We start from the raw sequence: 20069 nt of genomic DNA, 5'->3' as shown, positions 1-20069 counted from the left end.
TCCATCAAAATTATAAAGAAATAAACATTGACTTCTGTCAAGCCAAAGTCGTATGAAGTCAGCGTTCTGCAATGACTCACCCAACTTGGGTCAACAGTGACTAACTTGTGACTAGTGGTAGCAACTAGAAAAAACAAAACCCCAGTTGCCAAATGAGGATAAGCAGCAGCCCAGGACCTTAGGGCAATTTCCACTCCCAGGAGGAACAAAGATGCCCAGAGCTATCATTAATGTTCATGACTCAACCACATGCTGTCAGAACCAGGATCTCGCCTGGAGCGGCTCTCACAAGCTAAGATGGCTGCAGCATGGGTAGGATTTGAAAAGGAGACCACCAGAAGTCTGCAGATGCTACAGGGAGCTGGGCAGCGGCAGTGTCCCCTGACAGGTTTCAAAGTGGTAGCCGTGTTAGTCTGTACAGGGCCGGCTCTAGGTTTTTTGCCGCCCCAAGCAAAAAAAAAATTTGGCTGCCCCCCACCCCAGCCCTGGGCTCTTCCCCCCCCCAGTACCCTCCCCCATCCGCACCCCCTGACACCCCAGCCCTGGGCTCTCTCTTCCCCACCCACCTGCACCCCTGCTGCCGCAGCCCTGAGCTCCCCTCCACCAAACATGACCTCCTTGTTCACTACAGCAATCCCCATTTACACTTGCAGTGGGGATCAAACCGTTTCTCCTATTTTTATTTCACTTTAGTATAAATCTCGCCCCCGCAACCCCATCTTTAGTGCTCCAAATGCACATGGAAGGCATAGGGACTAACCCTCCAACCTTGTACCCAGAAAGGGATGGGGAGCTAGTAAAGAGGGTTCAGGCAGAGGGGCAGGTGTGGGGGTGCTTGGGGGCTCTACACTGGCAGAGAGGCGGGGTGTGATGTACTCGTGGAAGAGGGTGGAGGAGGAGAGGGGGTATCAGGAGGGTTGTGGGAGAAGAGGTGCAGGGGAAGGGGGGAGGTGCGGGAGGAGAGGGCTGGGGGAGAGTACAAGGGGAGAGGTGCGGGTGAAGGGGGAGGTGTGGGAGGGTACAAGGGGAGAGGTGCGGGTGAAGCGAGAGTACAAGGGGAAGGGGTGCGGCGAAGGAGCGATGGAGGGAGGTACAAGTGGAGGGGCTGCGAGCAGGATGGGGGGTACAAGGGATGAGAGGGGCAGGTGTTGACAGCTGCTTCCCCAGCCCCGTGCAGGTAGAGCTGAGACGACAGACACTGAACCCCAGGTGCCTGAGCCGCAGGGATCCCCCGGCAGGGCAGTATCCCCCGCTGCCCCGCTCGGAGCCGGCTCTGCCTCTCCCCACCCAGGGCAGGCAGCGCGGGGCTGAGGCGGGGGAGGTGCGCGGCGGGCTGGGTCCGGGGGCAGGAGGGGGCGGCGGCAGCTTGGGCTGCCCAGCCACTCGCCCTGTCAGCGCGCGAGCCGGGATCCGCCCCCTGCACAGCCCGGCGGCACGTGCACAGCCCCCTCGGGCGGGGAAACGCCGCGCCGCCCTGGGGAGACTCAGAGCAGCAGCAGGACCCCTCCCCCCTCCCTGCATCCCGGCCCCACTTCCCTCCCCCCTCCCCGGCTCCTCACCCCCAGGCTGGGCTGCAGGTCAGGCTGCCCGGCTGCTGGAGAGCCGGAGCATCATCCCCCGGAGCTGAGCCCCTCTCGCCGCCGCAGCCGGGCTCAGCTCCGGGGATGACGCTCCGGCTCTCCAGCGGCCGGGCAGCCTGAACTGCCGTCCAGCCTGTGCGACTCCGGCTGCCATGAGCGCCATCTAGCGACTGCAGCCAGAACTGCAGCGTCAGTTCCAGCGCAGCCTGAAAGCCTCAGCTGACAGGGAACAGCTTGGTTCAGGGCCGGCTCCGACTTTTTGTGCCCCAAGGAAAAAAAAGGCAAGGGACGGGGGCAGGAGTGCTGCCCCTTGGAAAGTGCTGCCCCAAGCACATGCTTGGAGCACTGGTGCCTAGAGCCGGCCCTGGCTCCCAGGCCGCGCCTCAGCCCAGGGTCCCTCCAGCCAGGGCTCCCACCTCCAGGACCGGCCGGGACCCGGGAGGGCAGAGCTGGGGAACTGCCCCGGCAGGGGGCTGAGGAGCCAGGGCAGGGCAGCCCCAGAGGGAGCGGAGCCCCAGAGAACGGGATGTGGCCCCGCACGGCAGCGCCCCGCCCTCTATGGCCCCACTGCTGCTGCTGCTTCTGGCCGCCCTGCCGCAGTCCCCGGGCGGCTCAGGCCGCTTCGCCCAGCCCCGGCTGCGGCACTGGGGGGCGGCCGCCCTGCGGCACCTGCAGGCGGCTCCGTGTGCCCCGCAGGGCGGCCGCCAACCCGAGTGTCCCCCACTCAGAGCCTGCCCGGCCCAGCCACAAGGTGCAGGCGCTGCTCCCCCACAGCACGAACTGCAGTGGCCCAAGGGCGCCCCCCACGCACGACGCGCTGCTGCTGCCAGGGCCGGCTCTAGGCTTTTGCTGCTGGAATGCTGTCCCTGAAAATGTGCCGCCCCAAGCACGTGCTTGGTTTGCTGGTGCCAAGAGCCGGCCCTGCACGTCACACCCTGAGTGTCCGCGTATAGGCGCAGCCCTGGTCCAGCAACTCTGACCCCAGCAGCCTGTCCACAAACACCAGCCACACTCTGGCTTCCACCAGCCTTGGTTACCACTTGCAGAGTGACCCTAACACACTCCTAGTCCTGGATTTCCCCTCCCCCCTCTCACCCCCAACATGTGTTCTGCACTGTCCAGCCCTCTCCTGGACAGTTCAGGGAGAGGGATAGCTCAGTGGTTGAGCATTGGCCTGCTCAACCCAGGGTTGTGAGTTCAATCCTTGAGGGGGCCACTTAGGGATCTGGGGCAAAATCAGTACTTGGTCCTGCTAGTAAAGGCAGGGGGCTGGACTTGATGACCTTTCAAGGTCCCTTCCAGTTCTAGGATAGGCTATCTTCATTAATTTATTTGTTTTTATTTTAGATCTGTTGCTTCTCTAAGGGGATCTGCTACCTTAAAGGGAGTTACCCGAACGATCCACAACACTGGGTGAGTTTCAATTAAAGAATAAAACAAGTTTATCTAACTACAAAGAGACAGATTTTAAGTGATGAGGCATGAAGTCAGGAACGGCTACAAGAAACCCTCCCTCCAAAAGAAATCTTTAAAATTAAAACATTCCCCGTTTTCAACTTAACCACCCAGTTTGGATCCGTTCACTCCCAAATTATGGAAGTGAAGGAGACAGCTGTGAAAATTAAAAAGATAATATCCAACACATAGAAGAAAGGGGAAGCTGATACTAATGAATATAAATCAGACATTAGGAATTGTAGAAAATTGAGAAGAGAAGCAGAGAGACACATAGAGAAATCTATGGCCAGCAGAGTTAAGAACAATAAGGAGTTCTTTGAATATATTAGGAAACTAGAATTCTGACTATGAGATTGGTCCATTACTAGCTGGAAATGGCAGAATTATCAATCGTAAGGCAGAAAAGGCAAAACTGTTCAATAAATAATTCTGCTCTGTATTTGGGGAAAAACAGATACTATAGTCTCATTGCATGGGGATGATAACACTTTTTCTATTCCATATGTTACATAGAAGCTACTAAAGTTAGTACAAGTGAGAGAGGCCATCTTAAATGAGGGCAAATGGTGGCATCAGACAATCTTCCTGTTTAGAGCCTCCTATTGGTGCCCCCATAATCCCTAACACTTTAGTGGTTTTCCCTGTCCCCCCCCCGCCCGACACACACACATATTGTTCAGTTCCCCACTCTGCCCCTTCCAATGTCTCTGAGCACAAAGGAAGTCCATATTCCCTGAGGGAAGTGTGGCTTCAGTCCCAGTCCAAACAATGGGAAACAGTGGACATCTTTCCTAGGGGGGGTCTCTCTTTGGAAAGGGCCATAGGCAAATGGTAGCCATCATGACTCATGGCAGCCTGTGGCTTCAATGTCATCAAGATCAATGGGAAATAGCAGCCATCTTTATAAAGGGAAACCTGTAGTGTCATCCCATATGAGGAGAACAGGCGGAAGCAGACATCTTAACTTAGGGAGCCTGTGTCTTCATGTACTTTGGAAACAATCGAGGATGGCAGTCATTTTGGAAAGGAGCCAAACGTTGCAAATTGGCTCCTAATGACCCCTGCCTCCAGGATGTCACACTTTGGCTGAAGCAAGTTCTCAGCCTTTCCAAGCCCAGGTACTAACCTTTATGTGGTGTGTTTAATTTCTCCCCAGGATGCTCACAGAGGATGAGGGCAGGGACACAAAGTGGACCCAGTATGACCCCACAAAACAAAACTTCTTCCACATCAAAATAAAGTCATCCCAGATTGAGGAGACACCCCTCACGGAACGCTGCAGCCTCCTAGCATCACTGCTTGCAAAGAAGCCGAGCCCCACAGGTGAGCATTAGCAGGGTGAGCGGACAGCATCCCTAGAGAGGAACGGTCTGGTGTTCCCCCTCCCTCTGAGCCAGCCACTCCCCCCTCACTCATGGGGTTGGATTGGAGCTGGAGCCCTATAGAGGGGAAGGACCCCAGATCACATTCCCATTTCCATGGGATCTCCTGGCCTCCTAGAGGTTTCCCATTCTCCTCCCTGCGGGAGATCTCACATCCCCTGAGGACTCTACAACCCATCTGCTGCGGTGAGCCACAGGTTCTGACCCATCTTCACTGGGTAGGATGATAACGCCCGTGTTTCCTGTACCCGCCCAACCCCAAGTGCCCCCATTCCAGCCGAGGGGGCTTGAGCTCAGAGGGGGAGTCCCAGCAGGGTGAGTGGGGGTGGAGGGATGGATCCAGTGACAGAGGGGACTGGGGCAGGTGGCCTGTAAAGTCACTGAAGAGAAAAGAGGCAATGAAAGAAAGAAACACAACTGGCTCTGGGGAGGGGCGCAGCCTCTGTGTCACTGTGTAGCACAGGGAGCGAAGGAGAATCCAGTAGCCACTGGGAATCCTATGTGCCAGGGGACCTCTTATGGGAGATAGAACAGAGCCTTGCATGTTGGACACCGGGAGTCACAGATGCTACGAAACACGGGAACTCCACCAGCACAGCATCCCCTACTGCTAGAATATAGCACTGTCGGGGGAGGGGGAAAGCACTGACTGCGGGGATAGTCCCCTGCTGAGCCCCCAACGCCGCTCTCTGCAGCAAAGCGCCCCCTGGTACACAGGGATTACCACTGACCATAAGGGGAGAGTACCTCACACTGAACCTGTGCAGCGCCTGGTTTCCCCTGCAAGTCTCCCTTCCCATTTTCAACTAGACCAGACGCTGCATAGTCTGAGCTCATCCCCACTGCTCTTAACCTCACTTGCTGTGTGTCCCACAGAAGCAGAGTCCGGACGTGACCAGCCCGGGGGGCTGTGAATGAAGAGCTGAGCAATTACAATTCCCTGAAGAAACCCTCCCTGCAGCCAAGAGCATCCAGTGCCCGATAGCGCCTGCTCATTCAGTAACAAGGATCCTGCTAATAAACCTCCTGGGAACCCACGGATTGACCCTCCCTCTGCAACTCCTCCACCTCCAGTACATTAAAGCATATTTAGTGTGTAGACAGTATCCTGGTCTGTGAGGTTGATTAGCTGCTCCTGAGTAGGGGGGACAGAGAGAGTGTGTGTGAGTGTCTTGGGGGTGTGTGGAAGTTAAGTGGTGAGATAACGGGGAACAAAGATTATACGGGGAAATAAATGATGCTCTGGGGTTTGAAGAGGCAGATGACAAAGCCTAGAGATCACACGGTGTATCCAGAGCCCAAATGAGAACCCAGGAGTCCAGACTGCCCGACCGCCCCCCTCTAATGCACTAGACCCCACTCCCCTCTAAAACCCAGGAGTCCTGGCTCCAAGCCCCCTGCTCTAACCCACTGGACCGCCTGCCCCCGGTAGCAAGGGCTCAGTGAGGAAGAGCCATACATACCAGGAAGTGTCGGGAAATTGGCAATTATAGGATACAGGCAACAGAGACAGTCCCATCCTCCCGTTCCGATTCGCAAACTGGAAGCATGCAGTTCTTTAGCCTTGCCTCGCAAAGGCCTAAGATTTTCCTAGCTATGGGATGTTTCAGTTTCAGCTGGCAGTGGTTGAACACACAAGAGGGGCTGACTGCAGTACTATAAAATTCTGGGGTACACGCAGGAATATCAAAGTCTGGGGCAACAGGCTGAGCCTCCACAACTCACTGCGCACTGATGGGAATGACAAAATCTGGAACCAGAGCCCCCCACAGGATAAAGGTCCCATATCTCTTTCCTCATCCCCTGAGCCAGCCAGTCCCCGACTCACTCTGGGGCTGGGTCAGGACCAGCCGCCCCTAGGGGGAAAGGGCCATATCCCACCACCTAATCATTGTCCTGGTGTTACCCGGGGTTCTTTCAGCCCAAAGCTCTTGGTAACTTTACTCTGTGCGAGGAGGTGTCAGGGGAGACACGGTCGTCCGACCGATAGATGGCTGGCCGAACAGGACAACACAAGAGTGCTTTCACTTAAAGCTAAACTTTACTAGTCTCAAGCATTTACACTCATCCGCAACAAGATTAGAAAAACTAGGGTTACCATACCCCCGGATTTTCCCGGACATGTCCGGCTTTTGGGGGCTCAAATCCCCGTCCGGGGGGAAATCCCCAAAAGCCGGGCATGTCCGGGAAAATCGGGAGGGCTCGGCCGGGGCCTCTTTGGCCGGGGCCGGTGCGGGGCCGGGCCGGGGTCGCGGGGCCGGGGGCATGGTGCTGGGCCGGGAGCCGGTCCGGGGTTGCGGGGCCGGGGTCGCGGGGCCGGGCCGCTGGGGGGTGCGCCGGGCCGCCGGGGGCCGGCAGTGCTGGGTGGGCTGGGGGTGGTCGACCGGGGCCGGCACCCCAGGGCCCGAGCCGACCCAGGCTGGAGCTGCCGGGGGGCCAGCCTGGGCCGCGCCTCCTCCCCCTACACTCCCCCTTACCTGCTTCAGGCTTCCCGGGAAGCAGGGGAGGGGGCGGAGACTTTGGGGAGGGGGCGGAGTTGGGGAGGGGGCGTGGGCGGGGCTGGGGGCAGGGCCGGGGCCCCGTGGAGTGTCCTCCATTTGGAGGCACAAAATATGGTAACCCTAGTAAAACACACCCAAACCTTGATAATTACCAAAGCTGAGTGTGGCTTTCGAGTGGCACAGTGGCAGCCCGTCTGCCGCTGGGGAACACAAGATGCATCCAGAGGGAGAGACCAGGCCCGAAGAGTCCCGCCTATCTCAAGCTTTTCCCCCTTATTTATACATTAGTAATACAATGACATGTGCCTTAAAGAAAACTTGTTAAGTAAGCAGTTTCAAGCAAGAGGTTCCTTCTGATTATTGATTAACTAGGTGTGGTTTTTTCCAGAGTCTGCAGCTCCGAGACCCCAATAGACATTCCTGCTCTTTTAAAATGCATTTATCAGCAACTTCAACACAATTCTTATCAGGAAGGACGCGGGGTCAAGCTGCCCCTTCTGTGGCACCCCAAATCCCCCTCCCCTCCTGCCTCGGTCAAGTTGAGTTTGTTAACTGGCCAATTTACAGCTTGCTGACTAAGTTGCATTTTAACAATAAGCCATAGTGGTTTTAAACACTTTACTGGTTTGCCAAAGTCTCCCCGTACACTGGAAGCTGGAGCTGGTGGTGCAGACCCCTAGAGCATGTGGGATTGACATAACTCTTGCAAACTAGCCAGCGGGCCCGACCTTCTTATTTGAAATTCGAGCTTTCCTTCTCCCAGGCGGACCACCCGATGAGTCCGGCCTGCCCCATTGCTGCACAGAAAGGGGACATGATTGACCCAGCATCAGCCAGCAGAAGCATGGCCGAGGAAGGGACAGATCACAGGGCCACTGAGTCCAATTCTCCACCCTCTCCAGGGCCACTCCAGAGCTCCGCTATGCCACTGTATGAAATTAGCCAGCAGCCACATCTCCACTAGGCGCAGCTCCTCAGCACGGGAGCCTGTGGAAAGTTTAGCAGGCTCAGATAGGTGTGTGCTGGCATTAACATCTCAGTGAGATGTCCTCACACCGGGAGGTGAACAGAGACAGCGACAAAATATGTGAGCTGCTCCCTCCCTCCATGCCACCGTCATTCCCGTCCCTCTTCCCAGCACTGGAGAGGCTGGGCTATGGGGGTGCTTAAGGCTAGGTTGGACAAACCCTTGGCTCGGAAGGTTTAGGTTTACTAGGCCCTGAGTCAGTGCAGGGAGCTGCTGGACTGGATGACTTTTGGGGGTTCCTTCCAGCCCCACATTTCTATAAGTCTATGATTAACCCATTCTGGACCAGAACCGTCATTAACACCAGTAAGGACCCAGAACAATCAGTTCCAAAGACGTACTGGGGACGTCAAGGATCCACATAAGGCAACCAACATAGAATAACACTATGCCATGGAAAATCTCTTCCAAATCCTACTTCAAGTTCCCGTTCTGGGCAACAAGCACCTTTGTTGATAGAACGGCACAGAACGCTCGGTTCCAAACAGGCAACCTGAGGAACTCTTTTCAAGAGGATGTTGTGAAGGACAAGACTACAATACGGTTCAAAAAAGCACTAGATAAATTCATGGAGGGTAGGTCCATTAATGCCTATTAGCCAGGATGGGCAGGGATGGAGTCCCTAGCTTCTGTTTGCCAGAAGCTGGGAACTGGCGACAAGGGATGCATCACTTGACGATTCCCTGTTCTGTTCATTCCCTCTGGGGCACCTGGCATTGGCCTCTGTTGGAAGACAGGATTCTGGGCTAGTTGGACCTTTGGTCTGACCCAGTATGGCTGTTCTTATCTTCTTATGTCCTTACTCACTCCTGAACCACAGCTCAATGCTATCCCAGTGCTAAGATCCCCCCACTCCCCACAGCTCTATTAATGCTGTTCTATCCAAATCTACAGCCCACTCTATCCCTGCCCTGGATTCCCCACACAGCTCTTCTGGTGCCCCATAATGTTGACCCACAGAAGCCTGCTAGAGCAGTCCTGGGATTCCCCCCAACACATCTCCAAGTCCCATCCATCCCAATCCTTCCCTATCCCAGCCATGGGAGGCGCCCGGGCTCTGACGGTGCCTCTCAGTCCCTACACATTGCGCCCTGCTATCCCATCTCTGGGCTTTTTCCACACCTCTGACTGTTCCCCTCAGCCCCACCCAGCAGAAATTCCCCTCCCCTGTTGCGACCCCCAGATATCTGTGTAAATCTCTTACAGTGATATTAGGCTTAGAAGGATTAAAATACATCAGTGATTGCTGCTAAACACCGATTTCACCACACACACAGAGCCTGACAAAAATATTTCCATCCATAATAATTGAAATGTACAGATGGGCAAAGTACGCAAAACATTATCTTTTTCAGTCTAAACTGTCCTTAAATAATTGTCTGACCCTGCCCCACAATTTCCTGAAAGTTGAAATTAATAAAAATTGGAAAAAGGCTTCAAAATAAACATGTATATTACCCTGTACCGAGGAGGTCTGTCTCCCCAATGCCCAGGAAGGGGACAAGCCTCTCTGGACATCAAAGTGGGCAGAACCAGCAAACCCTGCGCCCGCCCCTCAGAGGTCAAGGCCCAGGACAGGAAGTATAAAAGCCCGACCCCAGAGCTCACTTGAAACTCAGCCACCGGAGAGACTAGACGCCTGTGGCGTAGCTCCCAGTGGGGAGACCACAGTGATCGGCGGACGACCTGAGGACTGGCCAGGCCAGCCAATGCCTAATGCTAGCCCGAGCCCAGAGACGCGACCAAGCCTACCACTCGCCCATTACCCTGAGGAACTGCCAGGCCTGCCTTTTGCCAGTTACCCCAAGGAGCTGCCAAACCAACCGCTTCCAGCTACCCCGAGGAGGCCATTGTGTGTGACCCTGTGGAGGATGCCGTCCGAATCCAGGTACCTCTACAGGTGGAGGTAGGAAGTAGCCCGGAGGCAGCCGACCCTAGTCTGGCTGCAACACTGCCAGAGCCAATGTCAGTGTGTTGCCATCAGGATCCCCACTGACACAGCAGCGGGTCTTCTGCTGCTGCTAGGGCCCATGGCTGGGACGCAGTGGAGTGGGTGGGCCTGCATTCCCCCAGCCACGCACCTCGAGGGTGGCAGTCTCCCCGTCTGCCCTGCTGCTCAGAGTCAGTAGCCTGGAGTTTGCTGTTCAACCATTTGCTCAGCTCCTGCCTGAGGGCCTGAGCTACTGACTGTTTGTTGCCCCACCCTGACCCAGGGCCTGGGCTCTCTAATATTGAACCTATTTGCTCAGCTCCTGCCTGAGGGCCTGAGCCACTGACTGTTTGTTAACCTGCCCTGACCCAGGGCCTGGGCTCTCTAATATTGAACCTATTTGCTCAGCTCCTGCCTGAGGGCCTGAGCCACTGACTGTTTGTTAACCTGCCCTGACCCAGGGCCTGGGCTCTCTAATATTGAACCTGTTTGCTCAGCCCCTGCCTGAGGGCCTGAGCTGCTCTCTGTTCGCCACACAGCCAGGTTAATTCCCCGACACCCCTGACCAAAGTAGCGAGGCAGTCTGACTCCCCACTGCCCCGGAGGAGGAGGAGCCCCGGCCGAACCGCCCTACATATTGGTCAAATTATAAAGCATAAACATTGAGTTCTGACACTCCTAAGTAATATGCGCTCAGCGTTCTGCAGTCGCTCACCCAACTTAGGTCAACAGTGACCAACCCGTGACCAATGCTGGCAACTAGAAACAACAAAACGCCCATTGGTAACTGACTGTGAGAAGCAGCCCAGGGACCATAGGCAATTTCAGGAGGAACAAACATGCCCAGAGTGTCAATAATGTTCATGACCCAACCATATGTCGTCAGAACCAGGATCTCACCTGGAGTGGCTCTCACAAGCTAAGAGGGCTGCAGCATGGGCCAGATTTCAAAAGTCAACTACCAAAATTCTGCATAGGCTACAGGTGTTAAGGAGGGATGCTTTTCCCATACAGTCAGTGCTGTCCCCAATGTCCCAGTGTGGCACTAAGGGGTGCTGTGCAGAAGGGATGGGGCTGCCCTATCATGGTGTAGGGGAGCACTATACTGCAGGAAGCAAGGTGGGAGTTTATTAGAGGGCACAGTCCCCTTGCAGTCAATGCTGACCCAAATAGCCCAGCAGAATGTATTTTCTGTGGGGAAAAAAATTCTGCGTGGCACATGAATTCTGTGTGTTATAGTGCTGCAGAATTCCCCAGGAGTACCCCTTGGAGTCGGGGCTGACCCAAATGCCCCAGCACGGTGCTGTGCTGCAGGGAGAGCTGGATTTCACATTAGAAACAACCAACTCATTGGCCCTGCTTCTCACTGAACATCCCCAAGCACTTACTCATCAGTGGGGTATGTTCCCAGTCACTAGGCCAAACACTCTCTTCAGTTATTCCATTCTGCCCCATCATCTAATATCCACTTATATTTTCTTTGGACACAGGATTCCTGAATCACTTCCTGGTATCCAGCTGCCCCACCCCAGAGGTGGCTGCAGTTGAGCAATCACGCCCGTTCTGTCCCTAAAGCTCTTATGCTGTTTACCCAACTGGGTGTCTGTTTCCAAACACCTTGGCTCCTCCCCAACAGTCCCACCCAGCCGGCCCAGATCCCCCTCCCCCTGTGTGTGCACAGCCTCATGAGGACACAGATTTGAGGATAAATAAGCCCCAGTGGTTGCTCCCTGGCTGTTATTCTCAGCATTGGAGGCTTCCCATTTGCTCCAGCATCCCCCGTTCACCTTCGTGCTGAACCGAGAGACACGACTGTGAGTGTGCCCAGGAGTAGGGCAGGTGAGTCTGTGCCACCCAGGACCCCACTGCCTCAGAGCTAGGGACAGAGGGGTCCAGAGAGTGAATGAAGTGGAAGAACAGCGGGAATTGGGATCAATCTAAATAATTACCCATCTACTACCATTTCCAAGACGCCACTCTTAGAGCTGGGGAGGGAAACCAGGAGTACAGACTCCCAGCCCCCTCTCCTCCCCCACTCTAGTCCACTAGACCCCACTGCCCTCTTAGAGATAGGGTCAGCTGGTGGAACTCTTTGCCAGACGACGTTGTGAAGGCCAAGACTATAACAGTTTTCAAAAAAGAACTAGATAAGTTCATGGAAGACAGATCCACCAATGACTATTAGCCAGCATGGGAAGGGACGGTGTCCCTAGCCTCTGTTTGCTAGAATCTGGGAGTGGGCAACAGGGGATAGATCACTTGATAATCACCTGTTCTGTTCATTCCCTCTGGGGCACCGGGCATTGGCCACTGTGGGAAGACAGGACACTGGGCCAGATGGACCTTTGGTCTGACCTAGTGTGGTCGTTCTTATGTTCTTATGGTTGATGCTGATCAGGGAGCTCAGCAGGGAGCTGGAGCATGAACAGAAAAGACCAGGGGACTGTATTTCTTAACGGGGATCTAGGCTGATGTAGGGAGCTACCTCCTGCTGTCTGGATTTAGGTGGCTGGGACTGGAAGGGAGCCAGTGCCCTCTAGAAGGGAAAAACCCCAGATCCCATTTCTTATAACTCCCTCCTGGGGGTGGTTTCCCTTCCAGCTGCTGCAATGCTGGGACTCCTCCCTGCGCTCCCCTGCCTGCTCCTCCTCTCCCTGCCGGGCTTCAACTCTGGCTCCGATGACGATGGCACCGTGGTGCTCACCACCAGTGGCCCCATCCGGGGCAAGCGCCTCCAGGCCGGCTCCAGCACAGTGACGGCCTTCCTGGGCATCCCCTACGCCGAGCCCCCCGTGGGGACCTTGCGCTTCCAGAAACCGCTTCCCCACCAGCCCTGGAGCCAAATCCTGGAGACCACCAGCTTCGGCAATGTCTGCCACCAGCATCCAATTCCTACTTACCCTGAGGACGAATTATTCACACCCACAAGGCCGCAGTCTGAGGACTGCCTCTTCCTCAATATCTGGGTGCCCCATCCCCAGCCCCCTGCACCGGCCCCCATCCTCATCTGGATCCACAGTGGTGGGTTCTTCTCAGGTGCAGCCTCCCTCAAGATTTATGACGGGCGCTTCTTAGCCGCCACTGAGAACGTGATCGTGGCCTCCATGAACTACCGGCTGGGGGCGCTGGGCTTCCTGTCTCTGCCCCCGGCCGCCCCGGGGAACGCCGGCTTGTGGGACCAGCGCCTGGCATTGCACTGGCTGCGGGATAATGCAGCCGCCTTTGGAGGGGAGCCAGCCCACGTGATGCTTTCGGGCCATGGCTCTGGGGCTGCATCAGTCGGCTTCCACCTCCTCTCCCCGGGGAGCCGGCCCCTCTTCACCCGCGCCATGCTGCAGAGTGGATCCCCGACAGCACCCTGGGCTTGGATTTCGCTTGAGGAGGCCAAGGAGAGAGGCCACAGGCTGGGCCAGTTGCTGGGATGCACCGATAGCGATGACACGGCCCTGGTGGGCTGCCTGCAGGGGAAGGAACCTGGGGAGTTCCCCAAACACGAGTTCTCCGTCTTGCACCACAGGGATCTGCTGGGGTTTCCCTTTGTTCCAACAACAGATGGGGATTTCCTTCCTGATTCACCATCAAGACTCCTGCAGGCTAAGCAGAGCCAGCCTATACCCATCGCAGCTGGTTTCACTGCCAACGAAGGCTCCTACCTACTACTCTTTGGTGCCCCCACCTTACACCTGCAGAACGCCAGCAATGTCGGTATGGAGGAGCTACTGCAGGTGTTGAAGCTCATCGTGCCAGGGGCACCAGAAGAAGCCGTCCAGGCTGTGGCTTGGTGGTACAGCCAGGAGGGGGAGAAGCAAGGAAAGGCACAGTATCGATGGGCCATGGAACAAATTGCTGGTGACTACGCCATTGTGTGCCCAGTAGCCGAGCTGGCTAGGCGAGAAGCAGAGGCCGGCAATCCCGTGTTTGCCTACAGCTTCAACCAGCGCCCCAGTGGATTGTCTACAGCAGAATGGACAGGGGTGCCACATGGCTCTGAGCTCCCCTATCAGTTCGGAACTCTGTGGTCCCTGGCAGGAGCCAACTCCACGCACACAGAGGCTGAGGAAGTGCTGAGCCGCACGGTGATGCAGTGGACTGCGGAGTTTGCCAGGACCGGGTAAGGGAATCCCCCACTATCCTCTGATCCCCTGAGCCAGACCATGAGAGCAGCTGTCACTCTTTGGCCAGGGGAACACAACATCCAGGAAGACCCGTCTCAATGCCATAGCAAAGAACAGGTCTCTTTGGAAAATAGTTAATCTAACTGGTTGAAGCTCATGACCTGGAGCTGATCTTACTTCAGGGAGGTAAAATCTTAGCTCCCTGAGTCCAAGTTAGTGATAATTTCCTTCTTCCCTCACCAGGATATCGGTGATCCCACAAATACACACATCCTCATTCAAGGAAACATGACTTTTAGCTAGTTGCCAATGATCTCAAAGCTCTGCCTGCCCATTCCCAGCCTGGCCATACAAGCTGAGAGGATGTGTCCATGCTCCAAACACTATACAGCCCTGGCTACGTCAGCTCATCATGTCAATACAGCCTGCAGCAACCAGGGCCGGCTCTAGGTACCAGCAAAACAAGCTGGTGCTTGGGGCGGCACATTTTTAGGGGCGACATGGCCGGCGCCAGAATGCCGCCCCTGCTGCCCCTAAAAATGTGCCCCGGCCGCCATAGCTCACCTCAGCGATTCATGCGCCGCTGCTCGCCCTCCCTCCCAGGCTCTCAAACCTGGAAGGGAGGGGGAGATCACGAGCGGCCACAGCGCGCGAAACAGCTGATTCGCGCGCCGCTGCTCCCCCTCCCTCCCAGGCTTGAGAGCCTGGGGTAGGGTGACCAGACGTCCCGATTTTATCGGGACTGTCCCGATATTTGCTTCTTTGTCCCGCGTCCCGACCGATGTTTGGTCGGGACGCGGGACAAAGAAGAAATTTTCCCTTCCGCTCCGGCTCCGCCCCCTTCTCCCCCCATTGGCTCCCTCCTCAAATCCCCGCCCTGGCCCCGCCTCTTCCCCAGCATTCCTCCTCCCTCCCAGGCTTGCAGCATGGCGGTGCAAGCCTGGAGGGAGGGACTGGCGGCGGCGGTGCCTGGATCCTGGAGCTGGTAAGTCAGCTCCAGCACCCGGGCACCGGGCAGGCAAAGGGGGCCTGGCAAGGGAGGGAGACGGCGGGCTCAGCTGTGAGCCCCCCCGCCGCGCCAGAGGGCTTCTTTTCCCGCGGGCTGCCTCACCCGGGGCCGGGAGTGCAGCCTGGAGGCTGCTCCAGCCCTGCAGCCCGCGGGGCAGCGCGGTGGGTCCGGGCGGGGGCAGCGCGGTGGGTCCGGGCCGGGGCAGCGCGGAGCGGGCGGGGGGTGGGTGGGTGGCGCGGGCTGAATCCCCGCTGCTGCTGGGGAGCCCCGCGCCTCTCCGTCCCGCTCACGGCCGCGGCTCCTTCCTGGCCGGACGCGCCCCGCTTCCCCGCGCACATGCGGCGCACATCCAGCTGCTCCTTCCCGGCGGGAGGGAGACTAGGCGCGGGGGACGCGCGCCGCATGTGCCCGGGGCAGCGGGGGGGGCGCGTCGCGTCGGGAGGGAGCCACAGCCGCGAGCGGGAGGGAGAGGCGCGGGGCTCCCTGGCAGCAGCGGGGATTCGGCCCCTGCCACCCACCCGGCTCCTGCCCGCTCCGCGCTGCCCCGCATATGTCCGTGGCGGGCCAGGGGGTGGGAGGCTCCGCGGGGAGGGCAGCGCGCGGGGCCTGCTAATGCCCCAGGCCCCTTAAATTTTTTGGCCCCGCCCCCTTTTTTGGCTCCGCCCCAGTCCCGATATTTTAGGCTTGTAATCTGGTCACCCTAGCCTGGGGGGAGGAGGCAGGGCTGGGGATTTGGGGAAGGGGCGGACTTGAGGCGGGGCCGGGGGTGGGGTAAGAAAAAAACGTGGGGGGGGGCAGCCAAAATTGTTTTTGCTTGGGGCGGCAAAAATCCTAGAGCCGGCCCTGGCAGCAACAAAAGGGGTTCCTCCATCAGTGGGGGAACATCACCTGCCCAAAAATCAGAAGCAAAATTAACAATAACGCCTTTCCATTCACATAACTACAGCTACCCTAGGGGCTAGGTCACACAGCTGTGGCAGTCAGGTGTGTGGCTTTTTCCACATCTCTAACTGAGATAACTGTGGCAATTTAACATTTAAGCCTACACCTGGCCTTAGCTACCAATCGATACTCCCTTCCACCCAAAACAAGCAAGCAAGACTCCAAAAGAAATCTTTAAAATTCAAACATTCCCCGTTTCCATCTTAACCACCCAGTTTGGATCCGTTCACTCCCAAATTACGGAAGTGAAGGAGACAGCTGTGAAAATTAAAAAGATAATATCCAACACATAGAAGAAAGGGGAAGCTGATACTAATGAATATAAATCAGACATTAGGAATTGTAGAAAATTGAGAAGAGAAGCAAAGAGACACACAGAGAAATCTATGGCCAGCAGAGTTAAGGACAATAAGGAGTTCTTTGAATATATTAGGAAACTAGAATTCTGACTATGAGATTGGTCCATTACTAGCTGGAAATGGCAGAATTATCAATCGTAAGGCAGAAAAGGCAGAATTGTTCAATAAATAATTCTGCTCTGTATTTGGGGAAAAAACAGATACTATAGTTTCATTGCATGGGGATGCTAACACTTTTTCTATTCCATATGTTACATAGAAGCTACTAAACTTAGTACAAGTGAGTGAGGCCATCTCAAATGAAGGCAAATGGTGGCTTCAGACAACCTTTCTGTTTATAGCCTCCTATTGGTGCCCCCATAATCCCTCACACGTCAGTGGCCTTCCCTGTCCCCCCCACCCCCGACACACAGATATTGTTCAGTTCCCCACTCTGCCCCTTCCAATGTCTCTGAGCACAAAGGAAGTCCATATTCCCTGAGGGAAATGTGGCTTCAGTCCCTGTCCAAACAATGGGAAGCGGTGGACATCTTTCCTAGGGACTGTCTCTCTTTGGAAAGGGCCGTAGGCCAATGGTAGCCATCATGACTCATGGCAGCCTGTGGCTTCAATGTCATCAAGATCAATGGGAAATAGCAGCCATCTTTATAAAGGGAAACCTGTAGCATCACCCCATATGTGGAGAACAGGCGGAAGCAGCCATCTTAACTTAGGGCAGCCTGTGTCTTCATACTTTTTGGAAGCAACAGGGGATGGCAGCCATTTTGGAAAGGAGCCAAACTTTGCAAATTGGCTCCTAATGACCCCTGCCTCCAGGATGTCACACTTTGGCAGGAGCAAGTTCTCAGCCTTTCCAAGCCCAGGTACTAACCTCTATGTGGTGTGTTTAATTTCTCCTCAGGATGCTTACAGGGGATGAGGGCAGGGGAAGGAAGTGGACCCACTATGACCCCAAAAAGCAAAACGTCTTCCACGTCAAAATAAATTCGGCCCAGATTAAGGAGATGCCCCTCAGGCAACGCTGCAGCCTCCTAGCATCGCTGCTCGCAAAGAAGCTGAGCCCCACAGGTGAGCATCAGCAGGGTGAGCGGACAGCATCCCTAGAGAGGAACGGTCTGGTGTTCCCCCTCCCTCTGAGCCAGCTACTCCCCCCCTCACTCCTGGGGTTGGATTGGAGCTGGCGCCCCACAAAGGGAAAGGACCCCAGATCACATTCCCATTTCCATGGGATCTCCTGGCCTCCTAGAGGTTCCCCATTCTCCTGCCTGGGGGGGATCTCACATCCCCTGAGGACTCCACAACCCATCTGCTGCAGGGAGGCACAGATTCTGACCCATCTTCACTGGGTAGGATGATGACGCCCGTGTTTCCTGTACCCGCCCAACCCCAAGTGCCCCCATTCCAGCCGAGGGGGCTTGAGCTCAGAGGGGGAGTCCCAGCAGGGTGAGTGGGGGTGGAGGGATGGATCCAATGAGAGACGGGACTGGGGCAGGTGGCCTGTAAGGTCACTGAAGAGAAAAGAGGCAATGAAAGAAAGAAACACAACTGGCTCTGGGGAGGGGCGCAGCCTCTGTGTCACTGTGTAGCACAGGGAGCGAAGGAGAATCCAGTAGTCACTAGGAATCCTGCATGCCAGGGGACCTCTTATGGGAGACAGAACAGAGCCTTGCACGTTGGACACCGGGAGTCACAGATGCTACGAAACACGGGAACTCCACCAGCACAGCATCCCCTACTGCTAGAATATAGCGCTGTGGGGGGAGGGGGGAAAGCACTGACTGCGGGGATAGTCCCCAGCTGAGCCCCCCATGCCGCTCTCTGCAGCAAAGCGCCCCCTGGTGCACAGGGATTAGCACTGACCATAAGGGGAGAGTACCCCACACTGAACCCGTGCAGCGCCTGGTTTCCCCTGCAAGTCTCCCTTCCCATTTGGAACTAGACCAGACGCTGCATAGTCTGAGCTCATCCCCGCTGCTCTTAACCTCACTTGCTGTGTGTCCCACAGAAGCAGAGTCCGGACGTGACCAGCCCGGGGGGCTGTGAATGAAGAGCTGAGCAATTACAATCCCCTGAAGAAACCCTCCCTGCAGCCAAGAGCATCCAGTGCCTGATAGCGCCTGCTCATTCATTAACAAGGATCCTGCTAATAAACCTCCTGGGAACCCACGGATTGACCCTCCCTCTGCAACTCCTCCACCTCCAGTGCATTAAAGCATATTTAGTGTGTAGACAGTATCCTGGTCTGTGAGGTTGATTAGCTGCTCCTGAGTAGGGGGGACAGAGAGAGTGTGTGTGAGTGTCTTGGGGGGGTGTGGAAGTTAAATGGTGAGATAACGGGGAACAAAGATTACACTAGGAGGTAAATGATGCTCTGGGGTTTGAAGAGGCAGATGTCAAAGACTAGAGATCACAGGTTGTATCCAGAGTGCAAATGTGAACCCAGGAGTCCAGACTGCCCGACCGCCCCCCTCTAACACACTAGACCCCACTCCCCTCTCCGAGCTGGGCTAAAACCCAGGAGTCCTGGCTCCAAGCCCCCTGCTCTAACCCACTGGACCGCCTGCCCCCGGTAGCAAGTGCTCAGTGAGGAAGAGCCATATGTACCAGGAAGTGTCGGGAAATTGGCAATTATAGGATACAAGCAACAGAAACAGGTTTTTAACCAGCTAGCTGGCAGCGCAGATGACAATTGCCCCCCCATTCCCGGGAAGGAGAGGAGGCACAGGGAGAGCTCCCCACACGCACACAGTGCCCCATCCCCACAACCCACATCCCTGCACAGATCCCCTCTGTGGAGCCGGGAATATGTGGTCCAATCAGCTCTCAGCCCACCTGCTCTAGGACTGGCGAAGTTTGGGATAGGGGCACCTGCCCACCTCGGGGGCTGGGCTTGTTACGCTGGGTTTCTCAGAACCCAAAGCTGTGGTAACTTACCTGTTTCTTTCCAGGTGGTTTCAGGAATAAATCAATGGGAGCACAGCTCATCTCCCTGATAGGTAATTGGCACAAGCAGGAGTGTGCACACACACACACACACACACACACACACACACGTCCCAGTAGGTTTAGAGCATTTCAAAACATTTATATTTACCTAGCGTGATGAAATGATTTGGCGGAATCAGCAGCCAGGCTACCGGCAGGCACTCTCTTCCTTCTTACTGCTGGAGAACATAGATATCAGGTCCTTGCCCAGAGAAAACTTCCTCGGACTGCTCCAATGCAAATCCTTTTGTCTAATCTTTTATAGCTAACTTTAAACAAAACATGTAGCCAGTGACTCCTAGAAAGTCAGCATACTAACCTCTACTACATCACCAATTCTCATTTCAACAAACTACTCGTTATCTCAAAACATTTCTAGTATTTCTAGTCCTAACAACCATATGCCAGGGGCACTTACAACCAAGGAAGTAGTCACTCACTCTCTTCCATATTAATAATCCATTAAATTACTGTCCCATCCTCCCATTCAGATTAGCAAACTGCAAGCATGCAGTTCTTTAGCCTTGCCTCGCAGAGGCCTAAGATTTTCGTAGCTATGGGATGTTTTAGTTTCAGTTGGCAGTGGTTGAACACACAAGAGGGGCTGACTGCAGTACTATAAAATTCTGGGGTACACGCAGGAATATCAAAGTCTGGGGCAACAGGCTGAGCCTCCACAACTCACTGCGCACTGATGGGAATGACAAAATCTGGAACCAGAGCCCCCAACAGGGTAAAGGTCCCATATCTCTTTCCCCATCCCCTGAGCCAGCCAGTCCCC

At 55.6% G+C, this 20069-nt stretch overlaps 1 protein-coding gene across 1 annotated transcript; it reads left to right on the top strand.

The window, feature by feature from the left end:
- The first annotated feature begins 12472 nt into the window (after window positions 1-12472).
- LOC103307465 (acetylcholinesterase-like) lies at window positions 12473-13993 on the top strand. The gene has a single exon (XM_024114633.3). It carries the CDS (start codon window positions 12488-12490, stop codon window positions 13991-13993), a length of 1506 nt encoding a protein of 501 aa, XP_023970401.3. The 5' UTR covers window positions 12473-12487.
- The last annotated feature ends 6076 nt before the right edge of the window (window positions 13994-20069 follow it).

This window comes from Chrysemys picta, chromosome 12, assembly GCF_011386835.1.
Source record: "Chrysemys picta bellii isolate R12L10 chromosome 12, ASM1138683v2, whole genome shotgun sequence".
NCBI lineage: Eukaryota > Metazoa > Chordata > Testudines > Emydidae > Chrysemys > Chrysemys picta.
Note: the sequence above shows the minus strand (reverse complement) of the source record. Positions and strands in the feature narration are given on the sequence as shown.